Source organism: Neomonachus schauinslandi, chromosome 4 (genome assembly GCF_002201575.2).
Source record: "Neomonachus schauinslandi chromosome 4, ASM220157v2, whole genome shotgun sequence".
Classification (NCBI taxonomy): domain Eukaryota; kingdom Metazoa; phylum Chordata; class Mammalia; order Carnivora; family Phocidae; genus Neomonachus; species Neomonachus schauinslandi.
Window position 1 is genome coordinate 109,186,447 of NC_058406.1, and position 12,535 is coordinate 109,198,981.

The 12,535-nt window shown below is 35.4% G+C and overlaps 1 protein-coding gene across 2 annotated transcripts in view; it reads left to right on the plus strand.

Annotated features, from left to right (window-relative positions):
* Positions 1-12,535, plus strand: part of SNTG1 (syntrophin gamma 1) — a 342,258-nt gene that overhangs the window by 138,668 nt on the left and 191,055 nt on the right. For both annotated transcript variants that reach the window (XM_021688424.1, XM_021688425.1), the window contains exon 10: positions 4,490-4,619. In XM_021688424.1, coding sequence (XP_021544099.1) covers positions 4,490-4,619 — 130 coding nt within the window. The remainder of the gene's footprint in view (positions 1-4,489; positions 4,620-12,535) is intronic.

Here is a 12,535-nt window from a genome sequence, read left to right on the forward strand (position 1 = left end):
GGTACTAATGATGTGTCAGTGTAGGTTCATCAATTGTAACAAATGTACCACTGTAGTTGGGGAACGTTGATAATAGGGGAGGCTATACATGTGTGGAGGCAAGGAGTATTTTGGAAATCTCTGTACTTTCTCCTCAATTTTTCTGTGAACCTAAAACTGCTTTTTAAAAAAGTCTTTAAAATGCTAGGTATGAGGGATAAATGTTGCTATATTTATTTTACACATAGAAAAATTAGAGGACAGAAAGTTACATAAAATTAAGTTATTTGCAATAACTTTGCAGATAATAAATGGAGTAGGATAGAAGAGCTTTTCAGACAAAGGGAATACTGGGGAGGGAAAAGACATAGTTGCATAAAATTACAGGACTTACTTAGAGAATGATGAGTTATTGTGTTTCAAATCATGAAACGAACTGGAAATTTAAACCTTGGAAAATGGGTAACAAATTGTTCAGAAGAGCTCCTCATGTACCTCACCAAAAAGTTTAAGTTTTTAGCCTGATCAATGAAAACTATAATGAGGCGGTCAACCAAGATAGGATGCCCAGTGCAGAAGTGATCTTGAACTTGGTGAATGTGAATTGAACTCAACAAGAAATAGAGTAAATTGCTGGAATCACTAACCTAAGTGCCTTTTAATTTTTTTTTTCTTTCCTTTATCACTTTCCCAAATACTTAATAACCAAATCAAGTAGATGGCTTATTTTTAATTCCACCTGAGTCAATGTTCTCTCCTAGTACACAGAAAACCACTTTCTCGAAACAGACTCTTATCATTGTCCATCTTGAGTATTGCAATTCCCTCTTACATCCCCCTTTGTTTTATTATCATTTTTTTCCTATCTTCTTAACCACCACAGAGAGATCTCTCTAAAATACAAATATGAGCCTTTCATTCCAATGCTTGAATGTTTCCATTGGCACCCCCTGACTTTCAAGATTAGGTAGAAATGTTGTAACATGCTTTGCAAAGCTCTTAATGATTAGGCTTTACTTTATCTCCCCACTTTATGACTCGCCACTTTCCCACATGCACATTGTCCAAGCCAAAAAGTCCATATTTCTCCCAACATGCTCCTGATATTTGGTTTTGGATTAACAATCACCCGTCTAAATGCTTTCCCTTCTCTTCTCCATCGAAGCCCTTCAGCCAGTGAGAACCAAAAGCTTGAAGTAATTTTGACGCTACTCTCTTCCTCAAATTCCATTTAAAAAATGGTATTATTAAATCACATCTTTTCTAATAACTTTATAAATACCTTGAGATAATTGTTTCATTTTCACTCTAACACATATTTATTTCAGTTCCATATCCTCTCATAGTTTACCAGTTATAATATTGGTAGTCCTCTATATAAAGGCCTGCAGTTGCTCCCTCTCATCTCTGAGCCCCTCGACTGACATACAAAGCCCTTCTGCTCCAAGCCTGCCTTCTTTTCCATGTTCATATTCTACCCTTTCCCTCATGAATGTCGCAATCCAGCCACTCCAAACTGCTATATTTTAGTGTCTGCAATTCTTGCTCCTCGTGCTTGAAGTGCTGTCTCTCTCTGCTTTCTCCTTTTCACTCCTCACAAATTTAACAGCTTGCTATATATGCCTTCATGAGATATAAAATCAGCAATGAATCAAAATGTGAATTATTAACGGTGTTAATCAGACATATATGTAAATTTTTACATATGCATAAATTATATTGAAAATTATGTATGAACTTTTATAGTTTGCAGAATATTTCTCACACAAAGGAAGAATAAATTTGTATTAAAAAAAATAAACCTGCGCTGAAATTTAGCAACTTTTCATTGCCAGAGCAATGGCCAAGAATCCTTAGAAAAATATAAAAATATTGAGCAGATAATAACTTCAGGTTATTTAATTCTAATATTGTAACTGTTTTTTCAGCAAGTGTGTGTGTGCACGCATGTGTGTATATTAAGAATCATAATTCTGTCTGGGTACCCTCTAGACTACTACAAATACTGTTAAAGTTTAATGTCTCCCAATACCAAATAAACGGATCATGTAGTCTATTGATTTCAAAAGCACTATAGTTCTTCCTAAGTGCCTGATTAAGCAGTAAGTCCACTAAAAATTCTCAAATATTGCAGTCAAGACTACATATTAATGGATTATTCACAGGAAATTTATTCATAGAGCTTCAGTGATATGTGAAAGTTATCTGGATCTCACCAGTTACTCCATAAATACTTGTTAAATCAGTAAAGTAGATTATTCTCATTTTCCTATAGAGGAAATTGTGTCACAACTAAGTGGACTAATTTGCCAATACTCTCATTTATTCAATAGCAGAGGAAGAAATATGACCCAGACTATAATCCTTATGACCAGCCTATTTTGGAAGAAGTCATATGGAAGCAAAGGAACTGTTCAAGTATTTCACTTATATTCATGAAAGGGTTTCCATTAAATCAACCTGGAGAGTTGAAACAGAATGTAAAAAGTGATATATGTTAACATATAAGCCTGGATTTAAAAAAGATTAGTCCCTCAGAATTATTCTTTCTAGGGACTATGTAATGTATATGATCACATAGATTGCAGATTTGATTTAAGTGTATTTACTTTAATCAGCTAAAAATATCAGAAGCTGCCATGATTCATTTAAAGCAGAGAGGACAAATACATTCAGGACATGCTTTAATTTATGGTACATGAAGCAAAGGTTATAATCATCAGAGAGCGGAAAGAAATGTGTATTACTTAACTCAAATTAGTTCTCATTTTCCATGGATGGTTGAGCTCTCTGAATATTTTAAATGTCTTCCTCACTGCTGAATATCAAAATTAAAGCTAAGACACGTGAAGTTATAATATTCTTTTCAGGCAATGCATATTTTTTTCTCGTCACAAATTCAAAAGAATGTTACTTCAAAGAGACAGTAGTTGTACTTTCTAAAGTCTTTTCATGTATTTTTAAGAGAAAACAAAAAAAGTATATGTGAACACTTCCCTGTTATCAGTTGAAAGGGCTCGGTGAAGGGTATAAGAGCAGATTTCTCTAAAAATATCAATAACTTAGATGCAGAGTGCCTTAGAAGCGAAAGCTTTAGCATGTGTCCACTTATGAGATATGGACTAGTGTCACAGGAAGGCAGGGAGTTGAGCCAGACCTGTGCTCTGTGGAGTGTTCTTTCTTTGGGGAAGTGAAATCCTGCCTACTATCCACATATACCTAGTTACAAAATGCAGAACACAGAAAAGGTATTAAGAGAAAAATATATAAATTTATATAACTTACAAAGCCTTTGAATGTTGAACTACAGAACTTTTCTATTTCTTCATAATTGGCTGATATTTAAATATAGTGTGTGCATTTCCAAAGTGTATCATGTTACACAACAGAGTAATTCTCAAGCCCAAGCAATTTGGCTAACTTCCATTCATTTTGAAAATTTTATTAATTCTTGTCCATTAAGCTCATATCTAAATATGCAAGAACTTGATACGGAAAAAAAAAAAAAAAAACAACATTAAAGCTGTAGGGAGCCAGTTTGAATTCTATAGCACTTTGGTAAACAATTTAGGATGGCATCATTTAATTTTCTCTAACAACAACGACCAAAAAAATCAACAAAAGACCATAAGGATATTTATATTGGCCATTGGCTTTTAAAGAAAAGTTTGGTTGTTATTGAAATGCACAACATTAACAGAAATTCAGAAAAAATTTGAATCTGAGGAGGAGCTATGAACCTCTTGTCCAAACTATCTTTGAGAAGAGGAATGAACTGAGGTTGAACATGGTTTACAGCTAACAAAATGCTGCTGCTCATGACGTCAGGCGATTTTTTATACGATGTTTAATGTTTGTGTGTCTCTTTTGGTGATCTTTCCATTGTAAATCACAAAATGCATTGAAAAATGTAAAGGGGCGCCTGGGAGGCTCAGTCAGTTAAGCGACTGCCTTCAGCTCAGGTCATGATCCTGGCGTCCTCGGGTTGAGCCGCCCACAGGGCTCCCTGCTCGGCGGTCAGCCTGCTTCTCCTTCTCCTCCCCGCTCCTGCTCTCTCTCGCTATCTCTGTTGCTCTCTGTCTCTCTCTCTCTTTCAGACAAATAAATAAAATCTTAAAAGAAAAAAAAAGAGAAATGTAAAGAGGAAATGATGTCAGCCAAAGTAATAAATAAACTCCTATGTATATTTTTATGGTAAACTGGGAAAATAAGCCTTCTAAAATGTCTTAGATATTCTTCCATTTACATAATATATATTTTACAACTCAAATCTTCTCCAAATTTATCTGAATCTCAGGATACTTTCTAGTAATTCAAAATTATATGTTGTCTGGGTTCATTCTTAGTGTTCCATTTAAAAACAGAGATATTTATAAAGAGAAATAAGCACATATGAATTTGAAGCTGTATTTGTATTGTGTAAAAGAAAAGCTTTCAACAGATACTATTTCAACTTGCAAATAGATAAATGAGATGATGTTTGATCTGATTTGTTCTGACATGTCTGCAGGCAAAATGCTTTTCAAGTCATTGCTGTGGATGGGGTCTGCAGTGGGATTATTCAGTGCCTCTCTGCTGAAGACTGTATTGACTGGCTACAAGCAATAGCAACTAACATTTCAAACCTCACAAAGCACAATGTAAGTAGTGATTCAAGGAATACCTGGCCATAGAGTTTCTCAGCCGTGGTAAATTTCTGCAGTATATATATAACTTTACAATAACTACTTGGTGTTTACCTAAGAGTGAATTTATATCCATCATGAAAGCTATTCTGGAATACTTATTTAAAGAAAATCACTTTATTTTGAGAGTTTTATCCCAGTGTATCAGTTCAAGAATACTTACACATTTAAGTTTTCTTTTAAATTTTATTTATTTATTTGAGAGAGAGAATGAGAGAGAGAGAGAGAGAGCACAAGAAGGGGGGAGCAGGAGAGGGAGAAGCAGACTCCCAGCCGAACAGGGAGCCTGATGTGGGACTCGATCCCAGGACTCCAGGATCATGACCTGAGCCGAAGGCAGTTGCTTAACCAACTGAGCCACCCAGGCACCCCACATTTAAGTTTTCATTCACAAACATGATAAACCATCAATGTAAGTTAAATAAGTGAAAATAAGTGAAAATAAATATGTACATATTTATTGTAGATATATGTACATATAGATATATGTACATATAAATGTAGATATATGTACACACATATGTAGATATATATGTAGATATATATACATATAAGTATAAAAGTAGATATATGTACATATAAGTATCTGTACATATATCTGTAGTTATGTATATGTATGTACATATAAGTATAAAAGTATCCTGAACTAAAGCAGTACTGAATTTTGAGATAGCATTATTGAGCTTCCATTAGTGATTTTAGAATTGCAGCTGCAACCATTTGATGGGGTAAGAGGGGAGGGTGAAAGAGTCGGCATGGAGACTGAAGGTCCCACCTGGGACGATGCTGGCACAGGAATAGTCAGAAGACATTCTGTGGGAACCAGCAACCCACCTCTTAGAGCCATGTCTATAATACCAGGAATGGCTTCTCTACTTTTTCCTTATTTTTCTACTCCAACCTTTCTTTCCCCATTCCGATCTCTTCATTATCTCTATCTTCTCATTACCACTATTCTTTCATAACCTAATGAATCCTTTCTCCCCCTTACTTCTAGCAGAAGTATAGTCTAACAAAATATGCAAAACTAAAAACATCACTTCCTTGAGTACTGACATAGTTCATTAAAGGTTATTTGATCAGGGCCACATCACTATAATCTCTGCCTCCACAGTCACATCATGTCTTCCTCTGTGTGCCTGTTCTCCTTTATGTGTCTCTTATAAAGACACTCATCATTGGATTTAGGGCCCACTCAGATAATCCAGGATAATCTTGCCCCAAGATCCTTAACTTAATTACGTCTACAAAGATCCTTTTTCCAAATAAGGAAATCTTTGTAAGTTCCAGGAATTTGATGTGGATATCTTTTTTTTAGTGGTGGGAGGGCAGTCATTGTTTGGTGTATTGCAAAAACTAATATGGCAGACAAACAACAACTTAGATTCAGACATTATGTTCTGATTTATTTCCCAAGGTGGTGTATCTAATATCAGCTGAGTTTTCAAAGTCTTTATTCTGCACTTCATAAGAATGAACCTAGAATTTCTTTCAGTTCATCCATGGAATTAGGGTGTCTTCTTCTCCCTCTTGCTTGTCTCTAGGATTTTCCCCACATTGTCTGGCTCCCAGGGAAGAGCTGTCCTTGATCTGTCCAGATAGTCAGAGCTTCTCTCAAACTATAGCCTCCTGCACTGTTGTACATTGCTTCATGACTACACCCTCCTTCAGGGCAAAACAGCATAAAAAAAAAAAAAAAAAGAGAGAGAGAGAGAGAGACGTAATAAGGATCCCTCCCATAATGGGGACCCCTCTTCCTAGTTCTTTATTCTAAAGGGTGGGTTTTCTCTTGCGATTTCTAGGTGCTCACAGCAGCTGTTTGACAGCCTGGCTTTGGAGCAGGGTCATGAGCCAAAAAGAGAAAATGTCATGAGTGTCCTCTCCAGAACCCACGACTCCCAGGGGGCCCTTTCTCAGGCCTCTAGTCAGAAAGATGAGCTTTTCTCACAGTTTTGTTGTTCATGATCTAATTTGTCTTCATCTCATGTCAACTCTGGGAAATAAAGGAAGCAAAAACAAAACAAAACAAAAACAGGAAACCCACTGTAATCATATTAGTTGTTATTAAATTTTTACTTTCTCCCCAGTGTCCTTGTTGTTAATTTCTTTAAAGATTTTTCATGTAGTCGCCTTTTATATTGTGCCCAGTGTATTTAGTTATGGTCAGTGTGAGAAACGGGCTGCAGTGGGCTTATTTCTTTTCGTCTAAAGCCGGAAGCAGGAGTTACTTTTAATAGAAATAAATGTAAGCAAAAAGGCAGTGTACTAAAAGAAAATAATTGCTATCTTATCTTGACACATTTTGGAAATATCCTTTAAGAACCCAGGTAAAACTAAGTCATTTTCAGGGGCGCCTGGGTGGCTCAGTCGGTTAAGTCGCTGCCTTCCGCTCGGGTCATGATCACAGGGTCGTGGGATTGAGCCCCATGTCAGGCTCCCTGCTCGGCGGAGAGCCTGCTTCTCCCTCTCCCTCTGCCTGCTGCTCTGCCCATTTGTGCTCTCTATCTCTCTGTTAAATAAATAAATAAAATCCTTAAAAAAAATTAAGTCATTTTCAGTCAAATAGAAAGATATAGAAAATTCATAAGAAAGAATGTTGAATCAAAGAAATACTGAAGGTTTTTTTTTTTTTTAAGAAAAAATTCTAGATATAGGCTTGGAGATGTGGGAAGGAATAAATAGTAAAGAAAATGATAAGCTTATGAATAAATTTAGATGAACATTGTATAAAACAATATTACTTTTTTCTTGAGGTATTTAGATAAACAGAATTAAAATGTATCCCAAAGCAATATCATGTATGCCCAAAAGAAGTCAATGTAAATAAAACCTGATATGTTAAAAACAGATTTTTTTACTTATTAGAGGACGCCCTAACTTGATAGGCAAAGTGTATAACTTAAAAATTAACCAAGGAACAAGTGAGAAAATAATGTTAATACAGAAAGAGAACTCCACAAGAAAATAAAAGAAATAAAAATAAAAGAGCAGAAGTTGGACAAGTAGGAAGCACAAAGTAAGATGGTGATTTAAGTCCAAATATATTAAGTGTTTACAATAGAGTTAAATAGACCAAACTGTCCAATTGCATATAAAGATTGTCAGACTGGACAACAACAATATCAACAAAAATAACATTTATATATTTCTTACCAGAGAAGGTATAAAATCAAGACATTAGTAGAACAAAAGTACAAGTATAGAGGAATGCAGTGCAAACAATAATGAAAAATAGATGTGGGAGCTTTGTTGATATATCAGGTAAGGTGAACTTCATGGCAAATATATTACCAAAGATAGAGATGATTGTTTCATAATAATAAACATTTAATTCACTAGGTAAATGAAGGAAATGCAAATACTGATGTCACACGGAATAAAAAATACCTATTATTTGGGATTGAAAAAGTAGATTGAAAAGAAAAAAAGAAGTGCAATTCCAGAGCTAGAACTATAAAACAGTTAAGACATATTTCTGACAAAGAGGAAAGAAATATAATGAGTTGTGTGATCACAAGAGGAAAATGACAGATTCATACAACTCTTCATTTTAGCCCATAGAGAGTCATTAGCACATTCTCCCATCACACACAGGTGGAAATCTCCCATTAAACCATTCACTGAGCACTAAGCGAGTCGGGATACCTCCCTAACAATGCCCCAGGAGTGGAGCACACTGTAGTTATTTTTCTATTACAACCTATCAGCTCCTCTCACTGGAATTCCTTAAGGCCAAAATAGTTCTTCTCAGATTATCACTATCATATCTATCCTATATACACCTTTTAAATGTTAACTGCCCTACCAGAAAAAACAAAAAACGAATAACCATGTATTTGTTTTAAAAAATCCTAATTTTTAATCTATAAGTTACAAAGAGTGACAAAAGAAATTTGAAAATATGATTTAGTCAATAACTCTAAACTAGCACTTAAACTTGGTTTTATTTCAGATTTTTATTCTGTGCATCTATGATGGGCAGAATAATAGCATCCCCAAAATATCTATGCCATAATTTCTAGAACCGGTGAGAATATTATCTCACATGGCAAAGAGAGTTAAGGTTGTAGTTGGAATTAATTTTTCTAATCAGCTAACCTTCAAATAAATTGATTAGGCTGGATTATCCAGGATTGCCCAATGTAATCCCTAGTGTCTTTAAAAGTGAGAGAAGATAAGAGGTACCTGGGTGGCTCAGTCAGTTGAGCATCTGACTCTTGATCTCAGCTCAGGTCTTGATCTCAGGGTCATGAGTTCAATCCCCACCTCGGGCTCCACACTGACTGTGAAGCCTACCTTAAAAAAAAAAAAAAAAGTGGAAGGAAGTAAAATGAAAGAACTATGGAAATAGCAATGTGAGGAGGAGGTCTGACGCTGCTGGCCCCAAAGATGCAGGAAGGGACCAGAACTTAAAGAAAGCTAAGAGGCCAGTAGAAACTGCCAAAGACAAGGAGATATTGCTTCTCCAGAGCCTCTAGAAAAGAATACATCCCTGCCAGCATGTTGATTTTATGCCAGTGTGACACATTTAGGACCTCTGACCTATAGAACTGTAGGATAATAGATTAGTATTTTGTTTTCAAGTCACTAAGCTTGTGGTAATTTGTGATTGAAACAATAGAAAACTAATTCAGCATCTAGATAAATCCCCTGCATTTTTTCATCTAATCTAAATCTCATGGTTTAATCTGAAAAGCATACCTCTAGTTTTATCACATTTAGTCTTCCAGAATAGACACAAAATGCATTTGCATATATCTGAAAAACAGCCTAATATGCATGTTATTAATTAATCCAAGTGCAAAGCAGAATATGATATCATTTGAGGCCCTACATCCTTTAAAAACAGCTCATTGTAATATTACAACAAAAATAATCATAATTGTTGAGTTGAAACACACTAATGAAGATGTCTTTGGAGTTGGAAAGAGGGTTTGTTTTTCTCAGTGCCTTGGCCGGCATGGCTAAAAGCCTTCAAATACTACAGAAAATGAGGCAGGATAAATCATCTGAAGGCTGTGAGAACTGCTGGTGCCGAAAGAGCAAGTGTGACTGGTCCAGTCTCTTGGACAGAGGTCAGAACTAATGTCAGAGAGAGTCCCTGTGAAGGTGTGATGTGGGGAGTTCTGTCTTATTTGGGGAACAACAGCAGCAGTGGCTCTGACCAAGGAACTAGTGCGTCCAAACTGACTTGATCCTGATCAAACAGGGCAGCACCACTGTCCTATGTCCTTGCATTTTTGGTCCTTACCGTAGTCCATGCTGAACAAATATGAAATGAACGAATGAGTCAGTCAGTCAATCAGTAGTTGTTTGAAGGACAGATAACTGCAAAAGTGGGGAAGAAAAAGAGGGAAAGGGGAAATTAATTGAGCTACAGTAAGCACTGCAATGAGAATTTCTCATTAAATTCTTCTAACTTATTAAATACTACTCTTCAAATTCTTACAACCTTGGAAGCATCATCTGATTTAGAATAGCTGTGGAGAAGAGGTCCTGTCAGCGCTGTGCCCCTCCAGCATAGATGATTCCTGTAGACTGCCTATTATCTGGACATATTTCCCTGTCCCTCATAAATCTTTACCTCTCCTAAGAGGTGTCTGATAAACAAGTGTGGTTTTTTTTTTCTTTTTTGAAACAAATCTTCTGAATGACTTTCTAAGAGGCAAGAATAGAAAAATACAGTGGACCAGAGGGTCAGGAATAAATAGACTATAATTCATATATCTGATTACAAATCAAGGCAAATACGTTTGAACACCTCTGTATTTCACAGCAGCTTAATTCTCTTATGAACATTTTTAAATGTTAGAAATGTAAATATGGTCATTAGAATGGACCATGGAGGTCGTCAAGCCCCATCTCCCACCCAATTAAGAAATATCTTCTGCAAAAGTCCCTTCAGACAACTTTATACTGGAAATCTTTCAAAGACAAGAAAGCCACTGTTTCACAATGCAGCAACTGAACATTTGACAACTCAGTATCAGGAAATGTTCCCTTATACTGAATAAAGCTCTCCTGTAGCTTTCATCCATTTGTACTAGTTCTGCCTTGGGAAAGACACACACTAATTTAAATTTCTCTTTTACTTGGCATCTCTTCTAATATAAAAGGGTAAATATTGTATGTCAGGCTGTTTTTTTTTTTTTTTTTTTAATAAAAAAATAACTGTTGCCCTTTTTTCCCTGGGTTTTCCCATCCTGGTCCCTGTCCCTGGATGTAGAAGCTTTTACAAATAAGTAGAGAATTAATTATGTATTTAAGTTTTTGTTACTGACATTAACATGAACTCAAGTATCTTAAAGCTTCATTATTATCTTGACATGTATTTACTGAATTTGCAATATCCATTTACATATAATTATATATGAAAACATTAAATGACATTACATTTTATTATGATGATTAATCAGGGTTTGTGTTTTCTCATTAAATAATATTATATACTACATTAGCAGTAGTGAAAAAAGTTCAAAGTTTAAGTATGTGCTTTATATTTAAGTACACTTATGAGTCAGAAAACCTGGTTTTTGTTTTGGTTGCACCAATTACAAAATATTCCAAGTTATGCAAGCAACCTATACTAAACCATTTAAGAAAAAGCTCTGTTCCTTAGTTTCTTAACATTTCAAAGAATGAGCTGTCATTGTTCTTGTCTTCCTTACTAGGTTACAGTGAGATTCAAATAAGATATTTCTGCAGCTGCTAACTACCACAGTCTATAACGTATAATTTTAAAGAGCAGTATTATATTTACATTAATATAACGTTAATATTTTACCCCACATTTTAGAAGAATGTTGTACAATGGAAATTCAATAAAATGTTGTAGATATTAGTAAATTAATAAAAATACAGGAGTATTAAAATATGTTTTATTTTTTAATGTTGTTTCTTAATATGCATAGTGACTTTCAGAGTACAGAATGGAAAGGGGAAAGATGTATAACTTTATAAAGGAGACACATAAAAAGTATAACCACAGCAAGTAATCAAAGTAGACTTTAACAGTTACAGTCACATTGATAGTCTGTACCCTTGATATGATGTAGTAAAAATGGCACTTTACCTCTGTGGTCTTTCTCCCACAAATCTATAACCTCTGTCGTGTCATGAGAAAGGCATCAAAAATGCCAGTTGATGAAGAATCTACAAAATACTTGACCATTACTCCTCAAAACTGATGTCATAAAAAACAAGGAAAGTCTGAGAAACAGTCACAGCCAGGAGTAGCCTAACTCCTTAGGGTAATGATGACTAAATATAACATGCTATCCTGATACGAGGGATTCTTAATCTCAGGAAACAAACTGAGGGTTGCTGGAGTGGTGGGGGGTGGGAGGGATGGGGTGGCTGGGTGATAGACATTGGGGAGGGTATGTGCTATGGTGAGTGCTGTGAATTGTGTAAGACTGATGAATCACAGACCTGTAGCTCTGAAACAGGTAATACATTATATGTTAAAAATAAAAAAGAAGATAGTAAGAAGGGAAAAATGAAGGGGGGGGAAATCTGAGGGGGAGACAAACCATGAGAGACTATGGACTCTGAGAAACAGACTGAGGGTTCTAGAGGGGAGGAGGGTGGGGGGATGGGTTAACCTGGTGATGGGTATTAAGGAGGGCACGTACTGACTGGAGCACTGGGTGTTATACACAAACAATAAATCATGGAACACTACATCAAAAACTAATGATGTAATGTATGGTAATTAACGTAACATAATAAAAAAAAGAAAAAAAATATTGTATCCTGAATGAGATTCTAGAATAGAAAAAGGATATTATATAAAAACTAAGGAACTCTTAAGAAAACATGGACATTAGTTAATAATAATATATTAATATTGGTTCATTAATTATAACAAA